This window comes from Pan troglodytes, chromosome 20 (assembly GCF_028858775.2).
Source record: "Pan troglodytes isolate AG18354 chromosome 20, NHGRI_mPanTro3-v2.0_pri, whole genome shotgun sequence".
NCBI classification, from domain to species: Eukaryota; Metazoa; Chordata; class Mammalia; order Primates; family Hominidae; genus Pan; species Pan troglodytes.
Window position 1 is genome coordinate 15,456,411 of NC_072418.2, and position 18,695 is coordinate 15,475,105.

General features: G+C 55.7%; 1 protein-coding gene across 24 annotated transcripts; it reads right to left on the minus strand.

Annotated features, from left to right (window-relative positions):
- Positions 1-1,772: 1,772 nt before the first annotated feature.
- On the minus strand, positions 1,773-17,021 carry HOOK2 (hook microtubule tethering protein 2). Of its 24 annotated transcripts, none has more exons than XM_054672753.2 (23): positions 16,766-17,021; positions 13,586-13,671; positions 13,443-13,515; positions 11,769-11,819; positions 11,555-11,687; positions 11,388-11,455; positions 10,965-11,027; positions 10,173-10,253; positions 9,935-10,095; positions 9,708-9,848; positions 8,655-8,856; positions 6,783-6,893; positions 6,586-6,673; positions 6,165-6,234; positions 4,865-5,002; positions 4,690-4,777; positions 4,452-4,486; positions 4,056-4,178; positions 3,759-3,841; positions 3,574-3,677; positions 2,438-2,548; positions 2,298-2,369; positions 1,773-2,201 (listed from the first exon to the last, which is right to left on the minus strand). In XM_054672753.2, the coding sequence occupies exons 4-23, from the start codon at positions 11,802-11,804 to the stop codon at positions 2,052-2,054; spliced, it is 2,058 nt and encodes a 685-aa protein (XP_054528728.1). In that variant the 5' UTR covers positions 11,805-11,819; positions 13,443-13,515; positions 13,586-13,671; positions 16,766-17,021; the 3' UTR covers positions 1,773-2,051. The 24 variants fall into 24 exon arrangements, with proteins under 24 accessions (XP_054528728.1, XP_054528731.1, XP_063657324.1 ...); XM_054672756.2 differs by having other exon boundaries at positions 16,811-16,956; XM_063801254.1 differs by having other exon boundaries at positions 13,409-13,515; positions 16,766-16,948.
- Positions 17,022-18,695: the final 1,674 nt, after the last annotated feature.

Genomic DNA, 18,695 nt, shown 5'->3' on the forward strand with positions numbered 1-18,695 from the left:
GTGACTGGGATTACAGGCGTATGCCACCACATCCGGCTAATTTTGTATTTTTTTTTTTAGTAGAGACGGCGTTTCTCCATGTTGGTCAGGCTGGTCTCAAACTTCTGACCTCACGTGATCCGCCCGTCTCAGCCTCCCAAAGTGCTGTGATTACAGGCACATTTTTTTGTATTTTTAGTAGTGACGGGTTTCACCGTGTTAGCCAGGATGGTCTCGATCTCCTGACCTCGTGATCTGCCTGCCTCGGCCTCCCAAACTGCTGTGATTACAGGCGTGAGCCACCGCACCCGGCCTTCTGCTTTCCTTTTATTTTTTGAGATGGAGTCTTGCTCTATCGCCCAGGCTGGAGTGCAGTGGCACAATCTCGGCTCACTGCAACCTCCGCCTCCCGGGTTCATTCTCCTGCCTCAGCCTCCCGAGTAGCTGGGACTACAGGCACCTGCCACCACACCCGGCTAATTTTTTTGTATTTTTAGTAGAGACGGGGTTTCACCATGTTAGCCAGGATGGTCTCGATCTCCTGACCTTGTGATCCGCCAGCCTCGGCCTCCTAAAGTGCTGGGATTACAGGCATGAGTGTGAGCCACCACGGCCAGCCTTCTGCTTTCTTATTCACTCCACTCCAGCCACTCTGGTCCCCTTACTGTCCCTCCAGCACACCAAGCGAGGTGTCATCTCAGGGCCTTTGTGCAAACTGTTCTGCCTGGATCTTCCCCAGGTACTTACATGGCCTCTCCCTCACCTCCTTCAGGTATCTGCTTCAATAATGTCACTTCCTTGGTGAGGCCTCCTTTCTGGGCCTTTTTATTCTTTTTTTTTTTTTCGATGGGGTCTCACTCTTGTTGCCCAGGCTGCAGCGAGCTATGATTGTTCCACAGTGGTGGCTCACTCTGGTAACTCTGGGCACCAAGGTGAGGGAGATAAAGTGGGCCAGGGTTTAGCCCACTGCTTTTAAGAAAAGCTTAGTGGCCAGGCGTGGTGGCTCACTCCTGTAACCCCAGCACTTTAGGAGGCTGAGGTGGGCGGATCATCTGAGGTCAGGAGTTCAAGAACACCCTGGCCAACATGGTGAAACCCCGTCTCTACTAACAATGCAAAAATTAGCCAGGCGTGGTGGCATGCGCAGGTGGTCCCAGCTACTCAGGAGGCTGAAGCAGGAAAATCCCTTGAACCCAGGAGGCAGAGGTTGCAGTGAGCCAAGATCGTGCCACTGCACTCCAGCCTGGGCGACAGAGTGAGACTCCATCTCAAAAAAAAAAAAAAAAAAAAAAAGCAACAACAACCAAAAAACAAAACCACCACACATTCACAGACACACAAAGGTGATCCTCACCTACCTCTGGTTGGTGCTATTGGTCACTCACATTTTAGTAAGAATGCAAGCCAAGCTTTTCTTTCTTTTTCTTTTTGAGATGGAGTCTTGCTCTGTTGTCCAGGCTGGAGTGCAATGGCATGATCTCAGCTCACTACAACCTCTGTTTCCCAGGTTCAAGCGATTCTCCCACCTCAGCCTCCCGAGTAGCTGGGATTACAGGCATGTACCACCATGCCCTGCTAATTTTTGTATTTTTAGTAGAGGAGGGGTTTTGCCATGTTGGCCAGGCTGGTCTCAAACTCCTGACCTCAGGTGATCCACCCACCTCAGCCTCCCAAAGTGCTGGGGTTACAGGCGTGAGCCACCGTACCTGGCCGCTAAGCTTTTCTTAAAAGCAATGGGCTAAGCCTCTGGCCCACTTTCTCTCCCTCACCTTGGTGCCCAGAGCACAGCCAGGGCAGATTGAACGCCTTTATTTTTCTCAAATATAAAATCAGAGTCTCCTGAGGCAGCACATGAACTCCAGAGAGAGAATCAACGACAAGAATCACATTGCTAAAAAGAACAGGCCTATATCTACCTCCTGCCCTCCCTCCCCACCAATCTGGGAGAGGGAAGAGCAGAGATCATGGCCTCAAAGCTCTCGAGCAGCTGGCTGAAGCCCAGTGCTGGGCGCCATGTGAGCTGGAGGAAGCCAGGGTGGGTGGAGCCCAGGCTGGCTTGATTGTGAGGTCTGTCAGTGCTTGTCAGTGGGGCGAAGGTTCAGAGATGCCAGGCGTCCCAAGGGTCCACGGCGAGAATTGGTTGCCAGCCGCTGCTGTGCCAGGAATGACTGGGCATGGGCAGGCGCCCGCTCCTCCCCGGCTCGCTGCTGCAAGGCCATGCCCTTCAGGAGGAGGTGTGGTTGGGGTCAGGTGAGCTCACAGGACCCCCCCACCAATATTCTACCCATGAGATCTTAGAGCCCAGACCCCACACTTACCATATTATACCAGGCACTGATGAGCAGCTTTTCTTCCTGCTCCCGCTGACTTCGGCTTTTCTCAAAGTCCATCTGTCAAGGAGGCAAGTGTCAGGGGCCTAGATACGCTGGAGGCAGCGTAAAGGGACGAGGACACCCACCTCCAGGTGTCGGATGCGGACATCCCGTTCTCGGAGCTGTGTCCTCAGGGAATGGAGTTCTGGAGGTGCCCCCGCAGCTGGCCGCTGCTTGGGTTCCATGGTCTGCATGACCTACAGGTTGAGGAAGTCATAGCCAGGTGACTTTGGCCCTGAAACCCCCTGGGACATACTGGGGTGTGTGTATTCATTCATTCTTTCATTCATTATAGAGACAGAGTCCCCCTATGTTGCCCAGGATGGTCTTGAACTCCTGGCATCAAGCAATTCTCCTGCCTTAGCCTCCCAAAGTGTTGAGGTTACAAGCATGAGCCATTGTGCCCATCCATCCAGTACTTTATTTTTACTTTATTTTTATTTTTATTTTTGTGATGGAGTCTGGCTCTGTTGCCCAGCCTGGAGTGAAGTGGCGCACTCTCAGCTCACTGCAACTTTTGCCTCCCGGGTTCAAGTGATTCTCCTGCCTCAGCCTCCCGAGTAGCTGGGATTACAGGCGCATGTTACCAATCCCGCCTAATTTTTCTATTTTTCGTAGAGACGGGGTTTCGCCATGTTGGCCAGGCTGCTCTCGAACTCCTGACCTCAAGGGATCAGCTGCTTCAGCCTCCCAAAGTGCTGGGATTAGCGGCGTGAGCCACTGCGCCTGGCTGTGCGGTACTTTTTTTTTTTTTTTGAGATGGACTCTTGCCCTGTCGCGTAGGCTGGAGCGCAGTGGCACAATCTCAGCTAACTGCAACCTCCGCCTCCCGGGTTCAAATGATTTTCCTGCCTCAGCCTCCTGAGTAGCTGGGATTACAGGCACCCACCACCATGCCCAGCTAATTTTTGTATTTTTAGTAGAGATGGGGTTTCACCATGTTGGCCAGGCTGGTCTCGAACTCCTGACCTCATGTTCCGCCTGCCTTGACCTCCCAAAGTGCTGGGATTACAGCCGTGAGCCACAGCACCCAGCCAGCTGTGCAGTATTTTAATGTGACAATCAGTAGCAGTGGGGAATCACGCAGAAGTCTGTCTTATGGTGGGGTATGACAGGTATGAGTTGGGGGCACAGATGTGCAAGCAGGAGGTTTGACTCAATAGGAGGCACAAAAAGTAAGAAGCCAGGGCAGGCAACTTCTGGGAACACCCAGCGTCCTCACCATGCGGGCCTTGTCCACGTAGCGGCGGTATCGCTCTTCCATGGCCCGCAAGTCCGCGTCCTTCTTCTGCAAGTTATGCTGCAGCTCCTCGATCCGCCGGGCTGCTGGCGGAAGAGGTGGCCCATCAGCTCCACGCTGCTGGGCTCTGGGATCTCCCCACCCTCTGGTCACTAGGTCCTACTTACTGCTGCTATCAGTGGGTGGCTCCAGCTCCTCAATGTACTCCCGCTTCCTCTGCAACTCCAGATCTGCCTCATGAAGCTTCTGCCTGTGGGCCGGGGATGAGCAGCAGTGGGCTGACCTCCGAGCTGGCTTCTCTTTTGTCCCAGTGGTAGCCACAGACCTCCCCGCCAGCCAGAAATGCCCCTACATGGCCACAGAGCCCTCTCTGCCTGCCCCTCATGCCTGGGGGCTGTGTGCCCTGGTCCCACCAGCTCCACAGCTGTCAGAGCCACAACCCTCCGCACCCTTAGCAGGTATACCCTGGAACAGCCCTCTGCTGTCCACTTCTTCCCATCACAAAGCTCCCAAGTTGGTTCAGCCACCATCTTCCCTTGCTAGCTGCTTCTACTCTCAACCACTCCATCCAGCAGCCAGGGATCTTTCTAGAATACAAATCTCTTCAATAGCAGACAGGTAAAAGAAAAGAAAGAAGGCCAGGCGCGGTGGCTCATGCCTGTAATCCCAGCACTTTGGGAGGCCAAAGCGGGTGGATCATCTGGGGTCAGGAGTCCGAGACCAGCCTGGCCAACATAGTGAAACCCCGTCTCTACTAAAAATATAAAAAATCAGCCAGGCATGGTGGCACATGCCTAAGAAACTCCCCCCTAATGTCAAATCCATGCCCCCACGAGGAGTTCCCTCTTTCTGCGACTTACAAATGTTCCTCCAGCTTCCTTTTCAGCAAAATGGACTGGGAGAGAGAAGAGGCAAGGTGAGTGGGGGATCCAGAGAGGCCCTAATTCTTCCTTCCCAGGGTGAGGGTAGGGGGGTGCCATCCTGGGCCCATGGTACTTACAATGGCCTGTATGGGGCATCGGGCAGCATGGGAGAGAGAGGAGGGTTACTTCGGGACACAAGGGAGGGCCAGGCTGGGAGGTGGTGGGTGACACTCACATCTTCAGTCTTGCCCCCCTGCTCCTGCAGGGCTTTCTGCAGGTCCTCCACCTGGGCCCGCAGCTCGGATAGCTGCTGCTGGTTCAGCCTGCGAGGGTGGGGGCCGCTTAGTGCCTGTGCCCACTTTTGGCCCCCTCTGTCCCTGCTCTGCGCAGGTAGGTCCCCAGGGGCTCACCGGTGCTGCGTCTCCAACCCGTGGCGCGCGCGGTTGGCATCCTCCAGGTGGCGCTGCAGCTCCTCCTGCCGCTCCCGGTCGGCCGCCTCCTGCCTGCACAGCCGCTTGTTCTCCAGCTGAAGCCGCAGGAGCGTCTCCCTGCAGACCCGGGAGGAGAGAGCAGGGCCAGGGTCGAGTCACCCCGCAGGCTCGCTGGGGCTCAGGGCGAGTGGAGCTAGGAGCGGGACAGAGCCCTGGGGAAGAGCCCAGCCAGACCATGGGGTTGGAGCACCGAGGACCTACTAGGGGTTCAGGTTCCCGGCCCAGGGTTAAAGTGGACGGAGCTCTAAGCTGGGATAGGGCGTGGGGCTAGGCAGGGGCGGAGCTACAAGAGTGGATTCGAACAGCTGGGATGGGACTACTGGAAAGCGGGAAGCAGAAATGGGAAGAACTAGGATGGGACAGTTTTTCGGGGTTTTTTTGTTTGTTTGTTTGTTTGTTTGGTTAGTTTTGGCTTTTTGTTTGTTTGAGATGGAGTCTCGCTCTGTCGCCCAGGCTGGAATACAGTGGCGCGATCTCGGCTCACTGCAACCTCTGCCTCCCAGGTTCAAGCGATTCTCCTGCCCCAACCTCCCGAGTAGCTGGGACTACAGGTGCGTGCCACCACACCCGGCTAATTTTTTGTATTTTTAGTAGAGACGGGGTTTCACCGTGTTAGCCAGGATGGTCTCGATCTCCTGACCTTGTGATCCGCTCGCCTTGGCCTCCCGAAGTGCTGGGATTACAGGCGTGAGCCACCGCGCCCGGTCGTTTTTCGGGTTTTTAAATCATTTTTATTTTGTAGAGAGGGCCACTATGTTGCCCAAGCTGCTCTCAAACTCCTGGGCTCAAGTGATCCTCCAGCTTCGGCCTTCCAAAGTGCTGGGACTTAGAGGCATGATCCACCGTGCCTGGCCCGGGGTGGGAGAGTTAATCCCGGCAGGGCACAGGGGACTGAAACTCACAGAGGTTACACTAACAGGGGTGGACGCTGGGGGAAAGGATCAAAGTCAGCGGGGCTAGGGCATAGGATTTTTGTGCAGGAACTGGAGCCAGGTGTTGGACATAATTTGTGTACTAAGGATAGACCCTTGAGAAGCAAAGTCATCTGGTAGGGCTGGACAGAGCCAAATCAGGAGTAAGTGGGCCTAGGAGCCCGGCTAGCACCTGGAGCTGAGACCAAGCAACCGGGGCTAGCAGAAGATGGGAGGGCGGGAGCGGGGCTGAGGGCGGGCCTTGGCAGGCCTGGGTGGGGCCAGAGTTTTGAGTGACCCCAGGATACCTGAGCTCCGCAGGCAGGATCTCTGCGGCTAAGTTATCCACCGGTGGGGAGGTGGGATCCAGTGAGGGATCTGAAGAATGCGAGAAAAGTCTTCAGGTCTCTTCGCATCCCCTGTCCCCGCCCCTAGGGTCTTCTTCCCAAGGATCATCTTTTGGGGCTTCAAGTTCAGCCAACAGTCTGGCTTGACACAAGCTCCATCCCCGGCTTGATAGAGAACCGGGAGGGTTGGCCAAGCTTTTTAGCCTTTGCTCCACCCTGAGACCCTGAGCCTCTCTCTTCAATTTGACCGTGTCACCTCTTTCTGGTCACCTCCAGCCTGGCCTAGCTCTGTCCCCAACCTAGACATGCACTGGGACACAACCTGTTCTACCCAAACAGTACACCAGGACAGGTAAGACCCCGGGATGGGGCTTCATCTCACCGGCCTGGGTCAACCCCCGCGGCTGCAGCTGGGCGCAGCGCAGCTCCTCATTGGCCTCCCGCAAGGAGTCCCGCTCCGCCAACAGCCGCTGCAGGGACAGGGTACAAGACACTCCACGGGTCAGGCTCGGCCTCCTGAGAAATGGGCTACCCCAGAATTGGCAGGGTGGGGCTTGGGCAGTGGGACCTCAGCCTCACCTCCTTCTCCTTTGTCACCGACTCATACTTTTCCTCCAGGTTGCGGCATTCAAATAGCCATTTCTCGGCCTTCATGGCCTCCTCCTGCCGCTGGCCCTGCAGTTCCTGCACCTGAACACAGAGAGGGGAGGAATAAGGACTGCAGGGCTGGGAGCAGGGGCAGGGGCTGAGTACAAATGGTCCCCGATCCAGGATGGTTTGACTTATTATTTTTTTGACTTTACTATGGTGCTTTCAGCTGTGTATGTTTTTGCTTGTTTTTTTTAGAGACAGGGTCTAGCTCTGTTGCCCTGGCTGATCTGAAACTCCTGGCCTCAAGCAGTCCTCCCACTTCAGCCTCCCAAAGCACTGGGATTACAGGTGTGAGCCGTTGCACCCAGCCAACTGTGAATGTTAATAGTAGGAACCCATACAACCATTCTGTTTTTCAATTGCAATGAATTAGTCTTCAATAAATTGCATTATATAGTCAACGCTTTATTATAAAATAGGCTTTGTGGTAGATGATTTTGCCAAACTAGGCTAAGGTAAGTTTTCTGAGCATGTTTAAGGTAGGCTAGGCTAAGCTGTGATGCTCGGTAGGTAAGGTATGTTCAATGGATTTTCTTTTTTAAAAAAATTTAAAAATTTTTATTTTTTGAAAACAGATGGAATCTCGCTATCTTGACCAGGGTGTTCTCGAACTGCTGGCATCAAGCAATCTCCCATCTCAACCTCCCAAAGTGCTGGGATTATAGGCATGAGTCACCACGCCCAGCTCTCTTTTTCTTTTTCTTTTTTAAATATCTTTTACTTTTTTCTTTTGAGACAGAGTCTCCCTCTCTCAACCAGGCTGGAGTGCAGTGATGAGATCTTGGCTTACTGCAACTTCCACCTCCCAGGTTCAAGCGATTCTCGTGCTTCAGCTTTCTGGGTAGCTGGGATTACAGGCGCGCGCCACCAGCCCGGTTAATTTTTTTTTTTTTTTTTTTTTTTCGAGACGGAGTCTTGCTCTGTCGCCCAGCCTGGAGTGCAGTAGCACGATCTCGGCTCACTGCAAGCTCCGCCTCCCGGGTTCACACCATTCTCCTGCCTCAGCCTCCCGAGTAGCTGGGACTACAGGCGCCCACGACCACGCCCGGCTAATTTTTTGTATTTTTAGTAGAGACGGGGTTTCACCGTGTTAGCCAGGATGGTGTCGATCTCCTGACCTCGTGATCCACCCGCCTCGGCCTCCCAAAGTGCTGGGATTACAGGCGTGAGCCACCGTGCCCAGACTAATTTTTCTATTTTTAAGTAGAGACAGGGTTTCGCTATGTTGGCCAGGATGGTCTCAAACTCCTGGCCTCAAGTGATGTGGGGTTACAGAAGGAGTTATGGGGTGCCCGCCTTGGCCTCCCAAACTGCTGGGATTACAGGCGCGAGCCACCGCACCCGGCCTTTTTCTTTTGTTTGAGTCAGGGTCTCACCCTGTCACCCAGGCTGGAATGCAGTGATGCAGCCACAGCTCACTACAGCCTCGAAATCCTGGGCTCAAGTGATCCTCCCGGCTCAGCCTCCCAAAGCGCTGGGATACCAGGCCTGGTCTTTATGCATTTTAGGATATTTTCAATTTACCACGAGTTTTGTTACATGGGTAGGTAGCCCCAAGTAAATCAAGCAGCATGGTGAAGCGGCGGGCATCAAAGAATTTAGAGGAGCGGTACTTAAGGGAAGGGAAAGGCTGGGCTTACTAACCCAGACAGAAGAGCAGCGTGGGTGGAGGGAAGAGGCCCGGAGGGCGTGGCCTACGTACAAATAAGGGAGGGGATCGGGGTGGGCGGAGGGCTGGCCAACGGTGAGAGACTTGCTACCAGGGGCGGGGCCCCGGCCCTAACCCCGCCCCCGCCGCACCTGCCGCCGCTGCGCCTCCAGCTGGGCGCGCAGGGAGCCGGCTCGGCGTAGCTCATCCTCCAGTTGCCGCGTGCGCTCGGCGTGGCCGGCGTTGCGTTCCTCCAGCTGCCGCACCTGCCGCCGCAGCTCCCTCAGCTCGCCCAAGCGGCGCCGGCAACTGGTCAGCGTGGCCTCCAGCTGCCCAGCACGCTCCGAGGACTGCCTAGGGGAGTGGGAGGGAAGAGGGAGGGCTGAGAGCTCTGATCAGGGGTCAGCTGGGATGTGGAGTGGCCCTTGGAGCACAGGGTGTTGTTCAGCCTGAGGCTTTTGGGTTCAACGTGAAGGGGTCATGAAAGTCGAGGGTTAGGGGTCAATCAGGGCCTGGAGCTGTTGAGAGCCATTACAGCAATGGTTAGCCCAGGGTTATAATCAGGTATCCCCTGGGGTGGAATTGTGGGGACACAGAGGGTGGGGTTATAGGGGGAGTGATGGGGAGCCTAGAGAGGTCTGAGCATCTGCCAAGGACACCTTGGAGTCATTGGGGGAGCTATGGGACAAGAGGACTGCGGGGTCCTTAGAAGTGCAATTGGGGGGTGCACTAGTACCTTCGCATTACAGAGATGCTATAGGGGCCCAGTGGAGCCCTTTGTGGTTACAGAAGGCACAGTAGAGTCAAAAGGGGGTGCAAAGTAATTGCACTGTGGAGTCCTAGAAGGTACCATGGGATCCAGGGGCATTATGAAGCCCAAACTGTGCAGTGGGATCTGCAGAGCATTGTAGGGGAGGTTCTTGTGTTTTGGGGGGGGCCACAGGGATGCTATGGGGTCTTGGAAGCATACTGTGGGATAAGGGGGGGGCAGTGTGGGGTCCAGGGGATATGGTGGAATTCAGGATAGTGCAATGTGGCCTTGGGCGTTCTGTAGGGCTCAGGGTGGCACTGTGGAGTCCAGGGGGCATATTGGGGGTTCACTGGGCACATGAAAATTACAGAGCTGCTATGGCATCAGAGGGGAACTCTGGAAACAGGTTTATCCCCCGCCCCCCGTGATGGGGACCCAGGAACCCACCACTCACCGTAGTTCATCCATCTCATCCTTCAGGGCCTGTGCCTCCTGGGCCAGGCTAGTCAGCGCCTGGTTCCGGTGCTGCAGCTCCGCAACCTCCCTCTCCAGCTCGGCACAGCGCAGGCGCTCATCCTCCCTGCCACTCTCCAGCCTGGGGGTGTTGGGGGAAGAGCACATGAGGGGGCTGCCCTACCCCGGTCCCCTGGCTTGCCTGGCCCAGTCCCCAGCTGATCACACCTGAAGTTCTCCTCCTGTAACTGCTCCAGCTGGGATTGCAGCAGCAGCAGCTTCTTGGCAGTGAGACCTGGGGTACCCTCGCCTTCAGGCCGACCCATCCGCTCCCGCAGCCCTGCATTCTCTTGCGCCAGGCTCTGCTTCTCCTCTGACAGGAGCATCAGCTGCGGGCAGGGCAGAAAGATGAGCTTGGGCTTGGAGAGGGACTACTCAAGTGACCCTGCCCCACCTAGGGCCCTACCTGCCGCTCCAGATCCAGACAGCGCTGCCGTAATTCGTCCCCCTCCTCAGCCTCCTCACTTAGGAAATAGTACCTGCGGGACTGCAGAGATGAGGGGGAAGAGGAACTCAGGGATTCAGGAGAAGGACGGGGGGAGGGAGGCTGAGATCTCTAGAGGCCAAATGGAGGGGGCCAAGAAACCCTCAGGATTGAAAAGAGGGCTGGCGCCGGGTGCAGTGGCTCGCGCCTATAATCCCAGCACTTTGGGAGGCTGAGGCGGGTGGGTTACCTGAGATCAGGAGTTCCAGACCAGCCTGCCCAACGTGGCGAACCCCTTCTCTACTAAAAACACAAAAATTAGCCGGGTGTGGTGGCGCGTGCCTGTAGTCCTGGCTACTCGGGAGGCTGAGGCAGGAGAATCGCTTGAACCCGGGAGGCGGAGGTTGCAGTGAGCCGAGATCGTGCCACTGCACTCCAGCCTGGGTGACAGAGTGAGACTCCATCTCAAAAAAAAAAAAAAAAAGAAAAAGAAAAGAAAAGAAAACAGGGCTGGGGTTGGAGACTGAAGGAAGAGCGATTCCAGAACACTGGAGACCTGGTACAGGAAGTGGCTAGCACCCTGGAAGATGGGCGTGGCTTACAGGCTTAAGGACAAGCCCCTCCCCCTTAGGCAGCCCTGAGCATCTGTAAGTGGGGTCTGGACCTTTAACAAGGTTAAGTCACAAGGTTAATCACAGCAAACTTATCCCCAACTCCCGGCCTTTGGATTTGCTGATCCCTGTGCCTGGAACACCTTTCCCCCAAATCTCTTACCTGGCTGTCAAAGTTGCCATACGTCTCTGGTGACAGGGAGTCAGGAGTGTCTTTGGTCATGAGCTGGGGAGTGGGAAGGGGCATTGTAATGAACTGGATATCTGAGGCCAGCCTTCAAAGTATCTACTATCTAACCTGAGAACCTCTCCATCCTCCCGTCAAGGCCAGTTCTGCCCAATAACCCCAGCCCAGAGGCTGCCCTCCTGCCTCCAGCACAGAGGGAAGCCAGATCCCTTGAGCCTGCTAGATTGCGACTTAGAGCTGGGAGGAGCTGGCAGACACATGAGACAGAGATGTCTGGCCAGCTGAGTTCCAGGCAGAGTCCAGACCTTACCAGGGCAGGGCCTGTGCCCAGTTCTCTCTGCCCTAGAGATGTCCCCTCTCCTGACATTTTCCAGTTGCACACTGAGTGCCCCCACCCACCTCTTGGATGGCTTCCATCACCACATGCTGAACCGATTCTTCCAGCGTCATGATTCTCTGGATGTGGTCTGGGGATCAAGGTGGGGGAGGCTGAGACCCAGGGGTGAGGTGGGGAGGAAGGAGGATTTCCTCAGGCCAGCCCTGGGGACCCCCTAAGCTCCCCATACCCTGCTTTTTCTCGCAACTGATGGCACAGCCCAGCACCAGCTGAAGCAGCTTGCCGAGCTCTGCTGGGTCTGAGAACTCTCCAATGAGGCTCACATCTGGGAGATGATCTTCTGACACAGGATGCGCCAGGACCTGGGGAGAAGGGGGTGTCAGGGGCTCATGGGCCCACCCTTCTCCCAACTCAACCCCCTGAGTCCCTTTACAGTTACTCACATCCTGGGAGTACTCTACTAGGCTCCGTAAGACCATCTTCAGATTGCTGACCTAGGGAGGAACAAGGAACTGTGGACAAGTTCAGAGGCCTCCCACTCTGAATCTGTAGGTCCCATCCTTTCTCCACCTCACTTCTCCTTCCCTGCTCATCTCATCCTATTCTGTCTGTGTGCGCCTTCCTCTAGGGGTGACCTGTCTGGCTGTCTGCCCCTTTTGTCTGCCTGACCATCTTTGTTTCTTTTTTTTTTTTTTTTTTTTGCTTTAGCTTTTTAAGACAGGGTCTGGCTCTGTCACCCAGGCTGGAGTGCAGTGGTGCAATCTTGGCTCACTGCAGCCTCGACCTCCTGGGGTCAAGCAATCCTCCTATCTCTGCCTCCCAGTAGCTGGGACTACAGGCATATGCCACCACAATCGACTACTTTTTTTTATTTGTAGAGAGGAGGTTTTGCTATGTAGCCCAGGCTGGTCTCAAGCTCCTGAGCTCAAGCAATCCTCCCACCTCAGCCTCTAAAATTGCTGGGATTACAGGCATGAGTCACTGTGCCCGGCCTGCCTGACCATCTTCCTTCATATGTCTCCAGAACCAAGTCACTTCTCACCACCTGCCCCACCATCCTTCAGCCCTACCCATCCATCTTTACCTCTCACCTGGATTAGTGCACCAGCTGCCTCTCCTCTTCCACTTTTGCTGCCTACATTTTATTTCTCTCCATGCAGCCAGGGGGAGCTTTATAAAGCCCAAGCCAGGTTGCATCTTTGCTCTGCTAAAACCCTGCCTTGACTTTCCACAGCACTTAAAAATAGAATCCACACCCCCACCATGGCCTGCCAGGCCCCTGATGACCTCATCTCCTACAAATCTTGCCCTCTTGCTCTGTTCTGCCCTCTCTGCCATTCCTCCATCACACCAAGTTTATTCCCAAATCACGGCCTTTACATCTGCTATTCCCTATGCCTGGAACACCGTTCCCCCAAATTTCACTTGGAGATTAACCCATCTGATGTAATCAGCCACCTATGCCCTCATTGCTCTCTCTCAAAGCCCTGCTTTTTTGTTGTCTTCACAGAACTACTGGCATCAAAAGTTTTTTCTTTTTCTTTTTCTTTTTTTTTTTTTTTCTTCTTCTTGAGACAAGAGTCTCGATCTGTTGCCCAGGCTGGAGTGCAATGGCTCAATCTCAGCTCACTCCATCCTCCACCTCCCAGGTTCAAGTGATTCTCATGTCTCAGCCTCCCAAGTAACTGGGATTACAGGCGTACACCACCCCACCCAGCTAATTTTTGTATTTTTAGTAGAGATGGGGTTTCAACTTGTTGGCCAGGCTGGTCTTGAACTCCTGGCCCCAGGTGATCCACCCACTTTAGCCTCTCAAAGTGTTGGGATTACAGGCATGAGCCACTGCGCCCAGCCTGGAAGTTAATTTTTACGGTTGTGTATGTGTTGCTTGTCACTAGAATGATGGCTGTGTGGGGCAGGTTTTTGTCTGTGTTATTCCTTGCTGAATGCCCAGGCCTGGCACAGGGTGAGTACTCCATAGATGAATGGATGAACAAATGGTTGATCACCAGACATCTGTCCCTCTTCCTGCCCATCACCCAGGACATGTGCCTAGCTGGCCCGTCCCTGGTCATCTCTTCACCAGTCTGTCCTCTAATCAGGAGTCCACTTGTCACCTTCAGCTTCCAGTTGGGACCTGGATCTTCCGAGATGCCCTGGAGCCATGCCTCGTTGAACCAGGAGGGGTCTCTGGGGGCGAGAAGGTGGGATGAGCAGACTGGGGGACACTTTTGGGATCCTCCCCTTCAGCTCCACTCACATCTGGTTCAGCACATAGGCTACGGCAAGGCCGCTGCTCAGGTCCTGAGGGCTGGCACAGGGAGACGGAACGTGGAACGTCTGTAACTGAGGGGTAAAGGAAAGGACAACGGAAAGAGTTAGGGCCTGGGAGCGCCGAACCACTCCCCTTTTGCAGACTTTTCCAGTCAGCGAACCTCACATGGTGGGGCGGGCGCTGCTCCGCCACAGCAGCTCTGCGAGGGACTGGCTTCTGCTCACCTGAGACCGGAGGGGGCGTGGCCTCACTTCACCTCTGCCCAACAAACCCTGCGCGTCCAGGCCAGGGTGGTATCGCGAGTCACCTGGGCCCCACAGGCACCACGTGACCAGGCCAATTCACCTGTGTCCTCGCCCCACGTGAACCAACCACAGAGGGGCGGGGCCTCACCTGTCCTTTCCACGCAGACTTGCCACGTGACGGGGGCGGGTGCTCGGGCCAGAGTCCAACGGTCCAGCAAGTCGACGACCCCGCACCTCCCAGCCCCAGCACCAAGAGACTGACCGAACCAGGGCCAGGGATCCCGGGCAAGAGGAGCGGGCGCTCACCTTCCCCTAGCCCCGCCCCACGACCTACCCAGGTGAGCAGAGACCCGCATAGCTCAGCTTTGTCCACGCTCATGGCTCCCGATCGGATTCAATCCAGGCCACGGAGCCCCGGCGCCGCAGCAGCCTCCGGGTCCGCCACCAGCGAGCGCCCGCAGCCCCGACCTCCCGCTCGGCCTAGAGCGCCGCCCCGCCCCGCCCCCTAGGCGCAGGCCCCGCCCCGCCCCCAAGCCCAGGCTCCGCCTCGGTAACGTAATCTCCTCCCCACGCCCGCTCTTGCCTCCAGCCCCGCCATCTTGGATCCGGGCACCGTTCGGGCGCCCGCCCTGCCGCTAGGGGTCAGCCTGGCCCAGCCTTGTGCATCCGAGGGTGTTCCCACCTCCCATCCTCGCCCTGGCCCTTTTTGGGGTGGGAGGTCCTCAAGATCCTTTTGAGACGGAGGTGCTCCACCCTGTTACACAAGCGCATTCACATCTTTTCCCTGCAACTTAAGTAAATTCTTGTGTCTAACCACTTTATAATCGGAGCCTTTGTGCGGGGAGGGGCGAGCCCTGGCACTTTCTATGGACTGGGAGAGGGGATGCTAAAGGGGTTTTCCCGCCGGACGCGGTGGCTCTCGACTGTAATTCCAGTATTTTGGGAGGCCTAGGAGGGAGAATTAATTTGGATAGAAGTTGGAGACCAGCCTCTCTTCAAAAAATTTAAAAATTACCCAGGTAGCGGTGGCTCACGCCTGTAATCCCAGCACTTTGGGAGGCCGAGGCGGGCGGATCACGAGGTCAGGTGTTCGAGACCAGCCTGGCCAACATGGTGAAACCCCGTCTCTACTAAAAATACTAAAAATTAGCTGGGCGTGGTGGCGCACGCCTGATTTCAGCTACTCGGGAGGCTGAGGCAGGAGAATCGCTTGAACCCTGGAGGCGGAGGTTGCAGTCAGCCGAGATCGTACCACTGCACTCCAGGAGGCAACAGTGCAAGACTCCTTCTCAAAAAAAAAAAAAAAAAAAAAAAAAAAAAATTAGACATGTTGGCGTGTTTCTGTGGTCCTAGCTCCTAGCTCTACAGAGGCTGAGGTGGGAGGATAGCTTGAGCCCAGGAGGTCGAGACTGCAGTGAGCCGTGATAGGGCCACTGCACTCCAGTCTGGGTGACAGAGCAAGACTCTGTCTCAAAAAAATAACAATAAAAATTTAAAAATAGGGCCGGGCGCAGCGGCTCACGTCTGTATCCCAGCACTTTGGGAGGCCGAGGCAGGCGGATCACGAGGTCAGGAGATCGAGACCATCCTGGCTAACACGGTGAAACCCCTTCTCTACTAAAAATACAAAAAATTAGCCGGGCATGGTGGCACGCGCCTGTAGTCCCAGCTACTCGGGAGGTTGAGGCAGGAGAATAGCTTGAACCCAAGAGGCGGAGGTTGCAGTGAGCCGAGATCGCGCCACTGCACTCCAGCCTGGGCGACAGAGCGAGACTGTCTCAAAAAAAATAAATAAAATAAAATAAAATAAAATGCCTGGCGCGATGGTTCACATCTGTAATCCCAGCACTTTGGGAGGTCGAGGAGGGAGGACTGCTTGAACCCAGGAGTTCGAGAACAGCCCTGGCAACACAGCGAGACTCCGTCTCTACAAAAATAAAATAAAAAATAAAAGTAGCTGGGCGTGGTGGCACGCGCCTATTCCCAGCTACTCCAGAGGCTGAGGTGGGAGGATCGCTTGAGTCCGGGAGGTCAACGCTGCAGTGAGCCGTGGTCGCGCCACTGCACTCCAGCTTGGACGTCAGGGGGGAGACCCTGTCTCAAGAAATAAATAAATGAAGGGATCCTCCCCGCATTATTGACTCCAGGAGTAGATAGGGGAACACGGGTATGGTCCTAGGTCGAGAAGAGGTCAGTTAGACACACATGTCCTGGCTGATGGATAGGCACCCTTGCCCAGCCTGGATCCGTCTTCCACGATATTTCCCCCGCGCCTTGCCCTCCCCAGATGCGCGCCCGGCATCACCCCCACCTCAGAACCCAGGATTTGGCTGAAGCTGCCGCGTCGCCCGGGCCCACCAGGGGGCGCGGAGACCGCAGAACGCGGCCTAGGGGGAAGACTGTGCGCCCGCCCTGAAACCCCGGCTGGGGCGGTGGAGGGGGGGTCAATGGAAAGTGATGGGAATTATAGTTAACAATAAATTGCAGTCACCATGTATGGAGTGCTTACTGTATGCAGTCCCTGCGCTAAGCGATTTAAATACATAGACTATTGAATCCTCCCCATGTCTCCAGATGGCAAGTGCTGTTTTAATTCCCTGCTTTGCCGGCGAGAAAACAGAGGTTCCGAGTGGACCGGGTTTTGAGGGGAAGGGTGAAGCCCAGGCTCGCGCCCTGTGACCCCAGGGTCCCTCGGCAACCCCTCCCCCGTAGACGGGCGGGGTAATGTGCACTAATTAGAGGTTATTAGCTGTACCCAGAGGGAGGGGCGGGCTCTGCATTGGGGGCGGGCCCAGATCGGAGGGGAGGGGCGCTGCTCCCACCCACCCAGAAGATCCTGGCGCCAGAGACCTTGCCCCGGAGCAGGGTGGGCAAAGTGACAGCTGCTCCCCGCGCGCATCGCACGAACGCAGTCACTCACCCCCAGACACCCGATTACAGCCCACTCATGCGCAGCCGTACGCACCCGGGGGCCTCGGATGCTCGTCCATATCCCCACAACCTCCTCCCGCGTGGTTTTCCAGACTCCAGCCCCTGGGAGCGGGTGGAGAGGATAGTGGGGGAAGGGGACAAGGGCCGGCAGCGCTGGCTTCCGGACTGGGCTGTCTTCCGGCGGTCGTGGGAACAGCTGCCGTTGGCTCCCCCACCTCGCATTCACCAGAGGAGAGGGTGCTGCCAATACAGGGAAACAGGGCCACCCCGTTCCCAGGTAGCAATGGGAGGTGAGCCAGGAACCACAGCTGTTACAAGCAGGGGTGGCTGGACATGCTGAGATCACCACATTAGGGCGGGGGTCGCAGGGATTTTGATGTTTAGGGGAAATCTGGAAATCCTAATATTTAGGCAAATTGACTTAAATTGTGCTAATGTTGGCGTGATGTTGTGGGCGTCCCAGATGTTCGGGGAGCCAGGAGTCCCCAGACTTAAGGAAAATCTGGGTGTGCTCAATTTGGGGGAGGAGCATAACCCTCCATTTTGCGGCGGCAGGGAGTCCCACATTTGGGGAAAAGCAGTGAGCTTCTATGTCGGCAGGGAAGACAGCAGCAATCTCTGTTTTGAAACACAGGGAGCCCCGCTGTGCGGAGATCCAGGCACCTTTAATTCAGCAAGAGGGGATGAAAAACCCTCCACATTTTGGAAGAAGGATCCAAACCCCTGTTTTAGGTAAAGAGAGCCCCCAACGTTTTGGGGGATGGTCTGAAGGCCGCCATTTGTAGGGACACAGAGCCCTGGTGTGCAGGTCTGGGCCAGCAGCCCCCAGCTGGATTGGGGAGCCCACCCCCTCTACTGGTTTCCAGGAACAGCTGGGCCCAGCCTGGGTTGTACTGCTGGGAAGCGGCTGACTCAACCCCTCCCTGTGGCCACAGCTGGACCCCGGCCTGCCCCCTCCAGCGTTCACATCTGGGCAGGGACCCAGTCTTCATCAGGGCTGAGAAGGGGACCCTCAGTCCCACAACTGGAGAACAGTGCCCCTCTGCCACTCCCCTGGCTGACCACAGCCACTGGGTGGACTCCATGCATCATTACCATGGAGGACTCTGGCAGGCCCCCTACAGCCCAGATATTGACATCCTGCCAGGAACTCCTAGCCAGTCCCCCCTCCCTGTGTCTGTGTGTGTCTGAGTCCATGTGAAATGTGCTAGGTTTTTTTGTGTTTTTGAGAGAAAGGGTTTTGCTATGTTGCCCAGGATGGTCTCGACCTCCTGACTTCAAGTAATCCTCCTGCCTCTGCCTCCTAAAGTGCTGGGATTTCAGGCGTGAGCCACGGCGCCTGGCCAAATGTGCTGGTCTTTGTAGGTGTGAGATGGAGGATCTGTGACTGTGTGTACACGGGCATGTGTTCTGCATCCATTGTGTCATAAGGCCTTCGAGTTTGTGCAACAGGCTGTGCCTGATTTGATGGGGGGGAGGGCTGGTTTCGGGGACTGGGGGAGGGGAAATTTGTAACATCCTTGTCGGTAACATCCTTGTCCGTAACATCCAGGTTGGGGCCGGGCTTGGTGGCTCGCGCCAGTAATCCCAGCACTTTGGGAGGTCAAGGCAGGCAGATCACTTGAGGTCAGGGGTTCAAGACCAGCCTGGCCAACATAGTGAAACCCTGTCTCTACTAATAATACAATAATCAGCCAGGCGTGGTGGTGAGCGCCTGTAATCCCAGCTACTCAGGAGGTTGAGGCAAGAGAATTGCTTGAACCTGGGAGGCAGAGATTGCAGTGAGCCGAGAACGCGCCATTACACTCTAGCCTAGGTAACAAAGCAAGACTCCATCTCAAAAACAACAACAACCAAAAAAACCAATCCAGATTTTAGGGTGACTAGGGAACCTCTAGTGTGTGCCCCTGTGTATCTCT

Bases quoted from the DNA above. Each gene is read 5' to 3' on its own strand.
- HOOK2 (XM_016935184.3), bottom strand. From the start codon at position 14,224: ATGAGCGTGGACAAAGCTGAGCTATGCGGGTCTCTGCTCACCTGG. The intron at 11,688-11,768 runs GTGAGTAACTGT...CCTTCTCCCCAG, and splicing joins TAGTAGAGTACTCCCAGGAT to GTCCTGGCGCATCCTGTGTC. The intron at 3,842-4,055 runs GTATACCTGCTA...CCCGGCCCACAG, and splicing joins CAGCAGAGGGCTGTTCCAGG to GCAGAAGCTTCATGAGGCAG.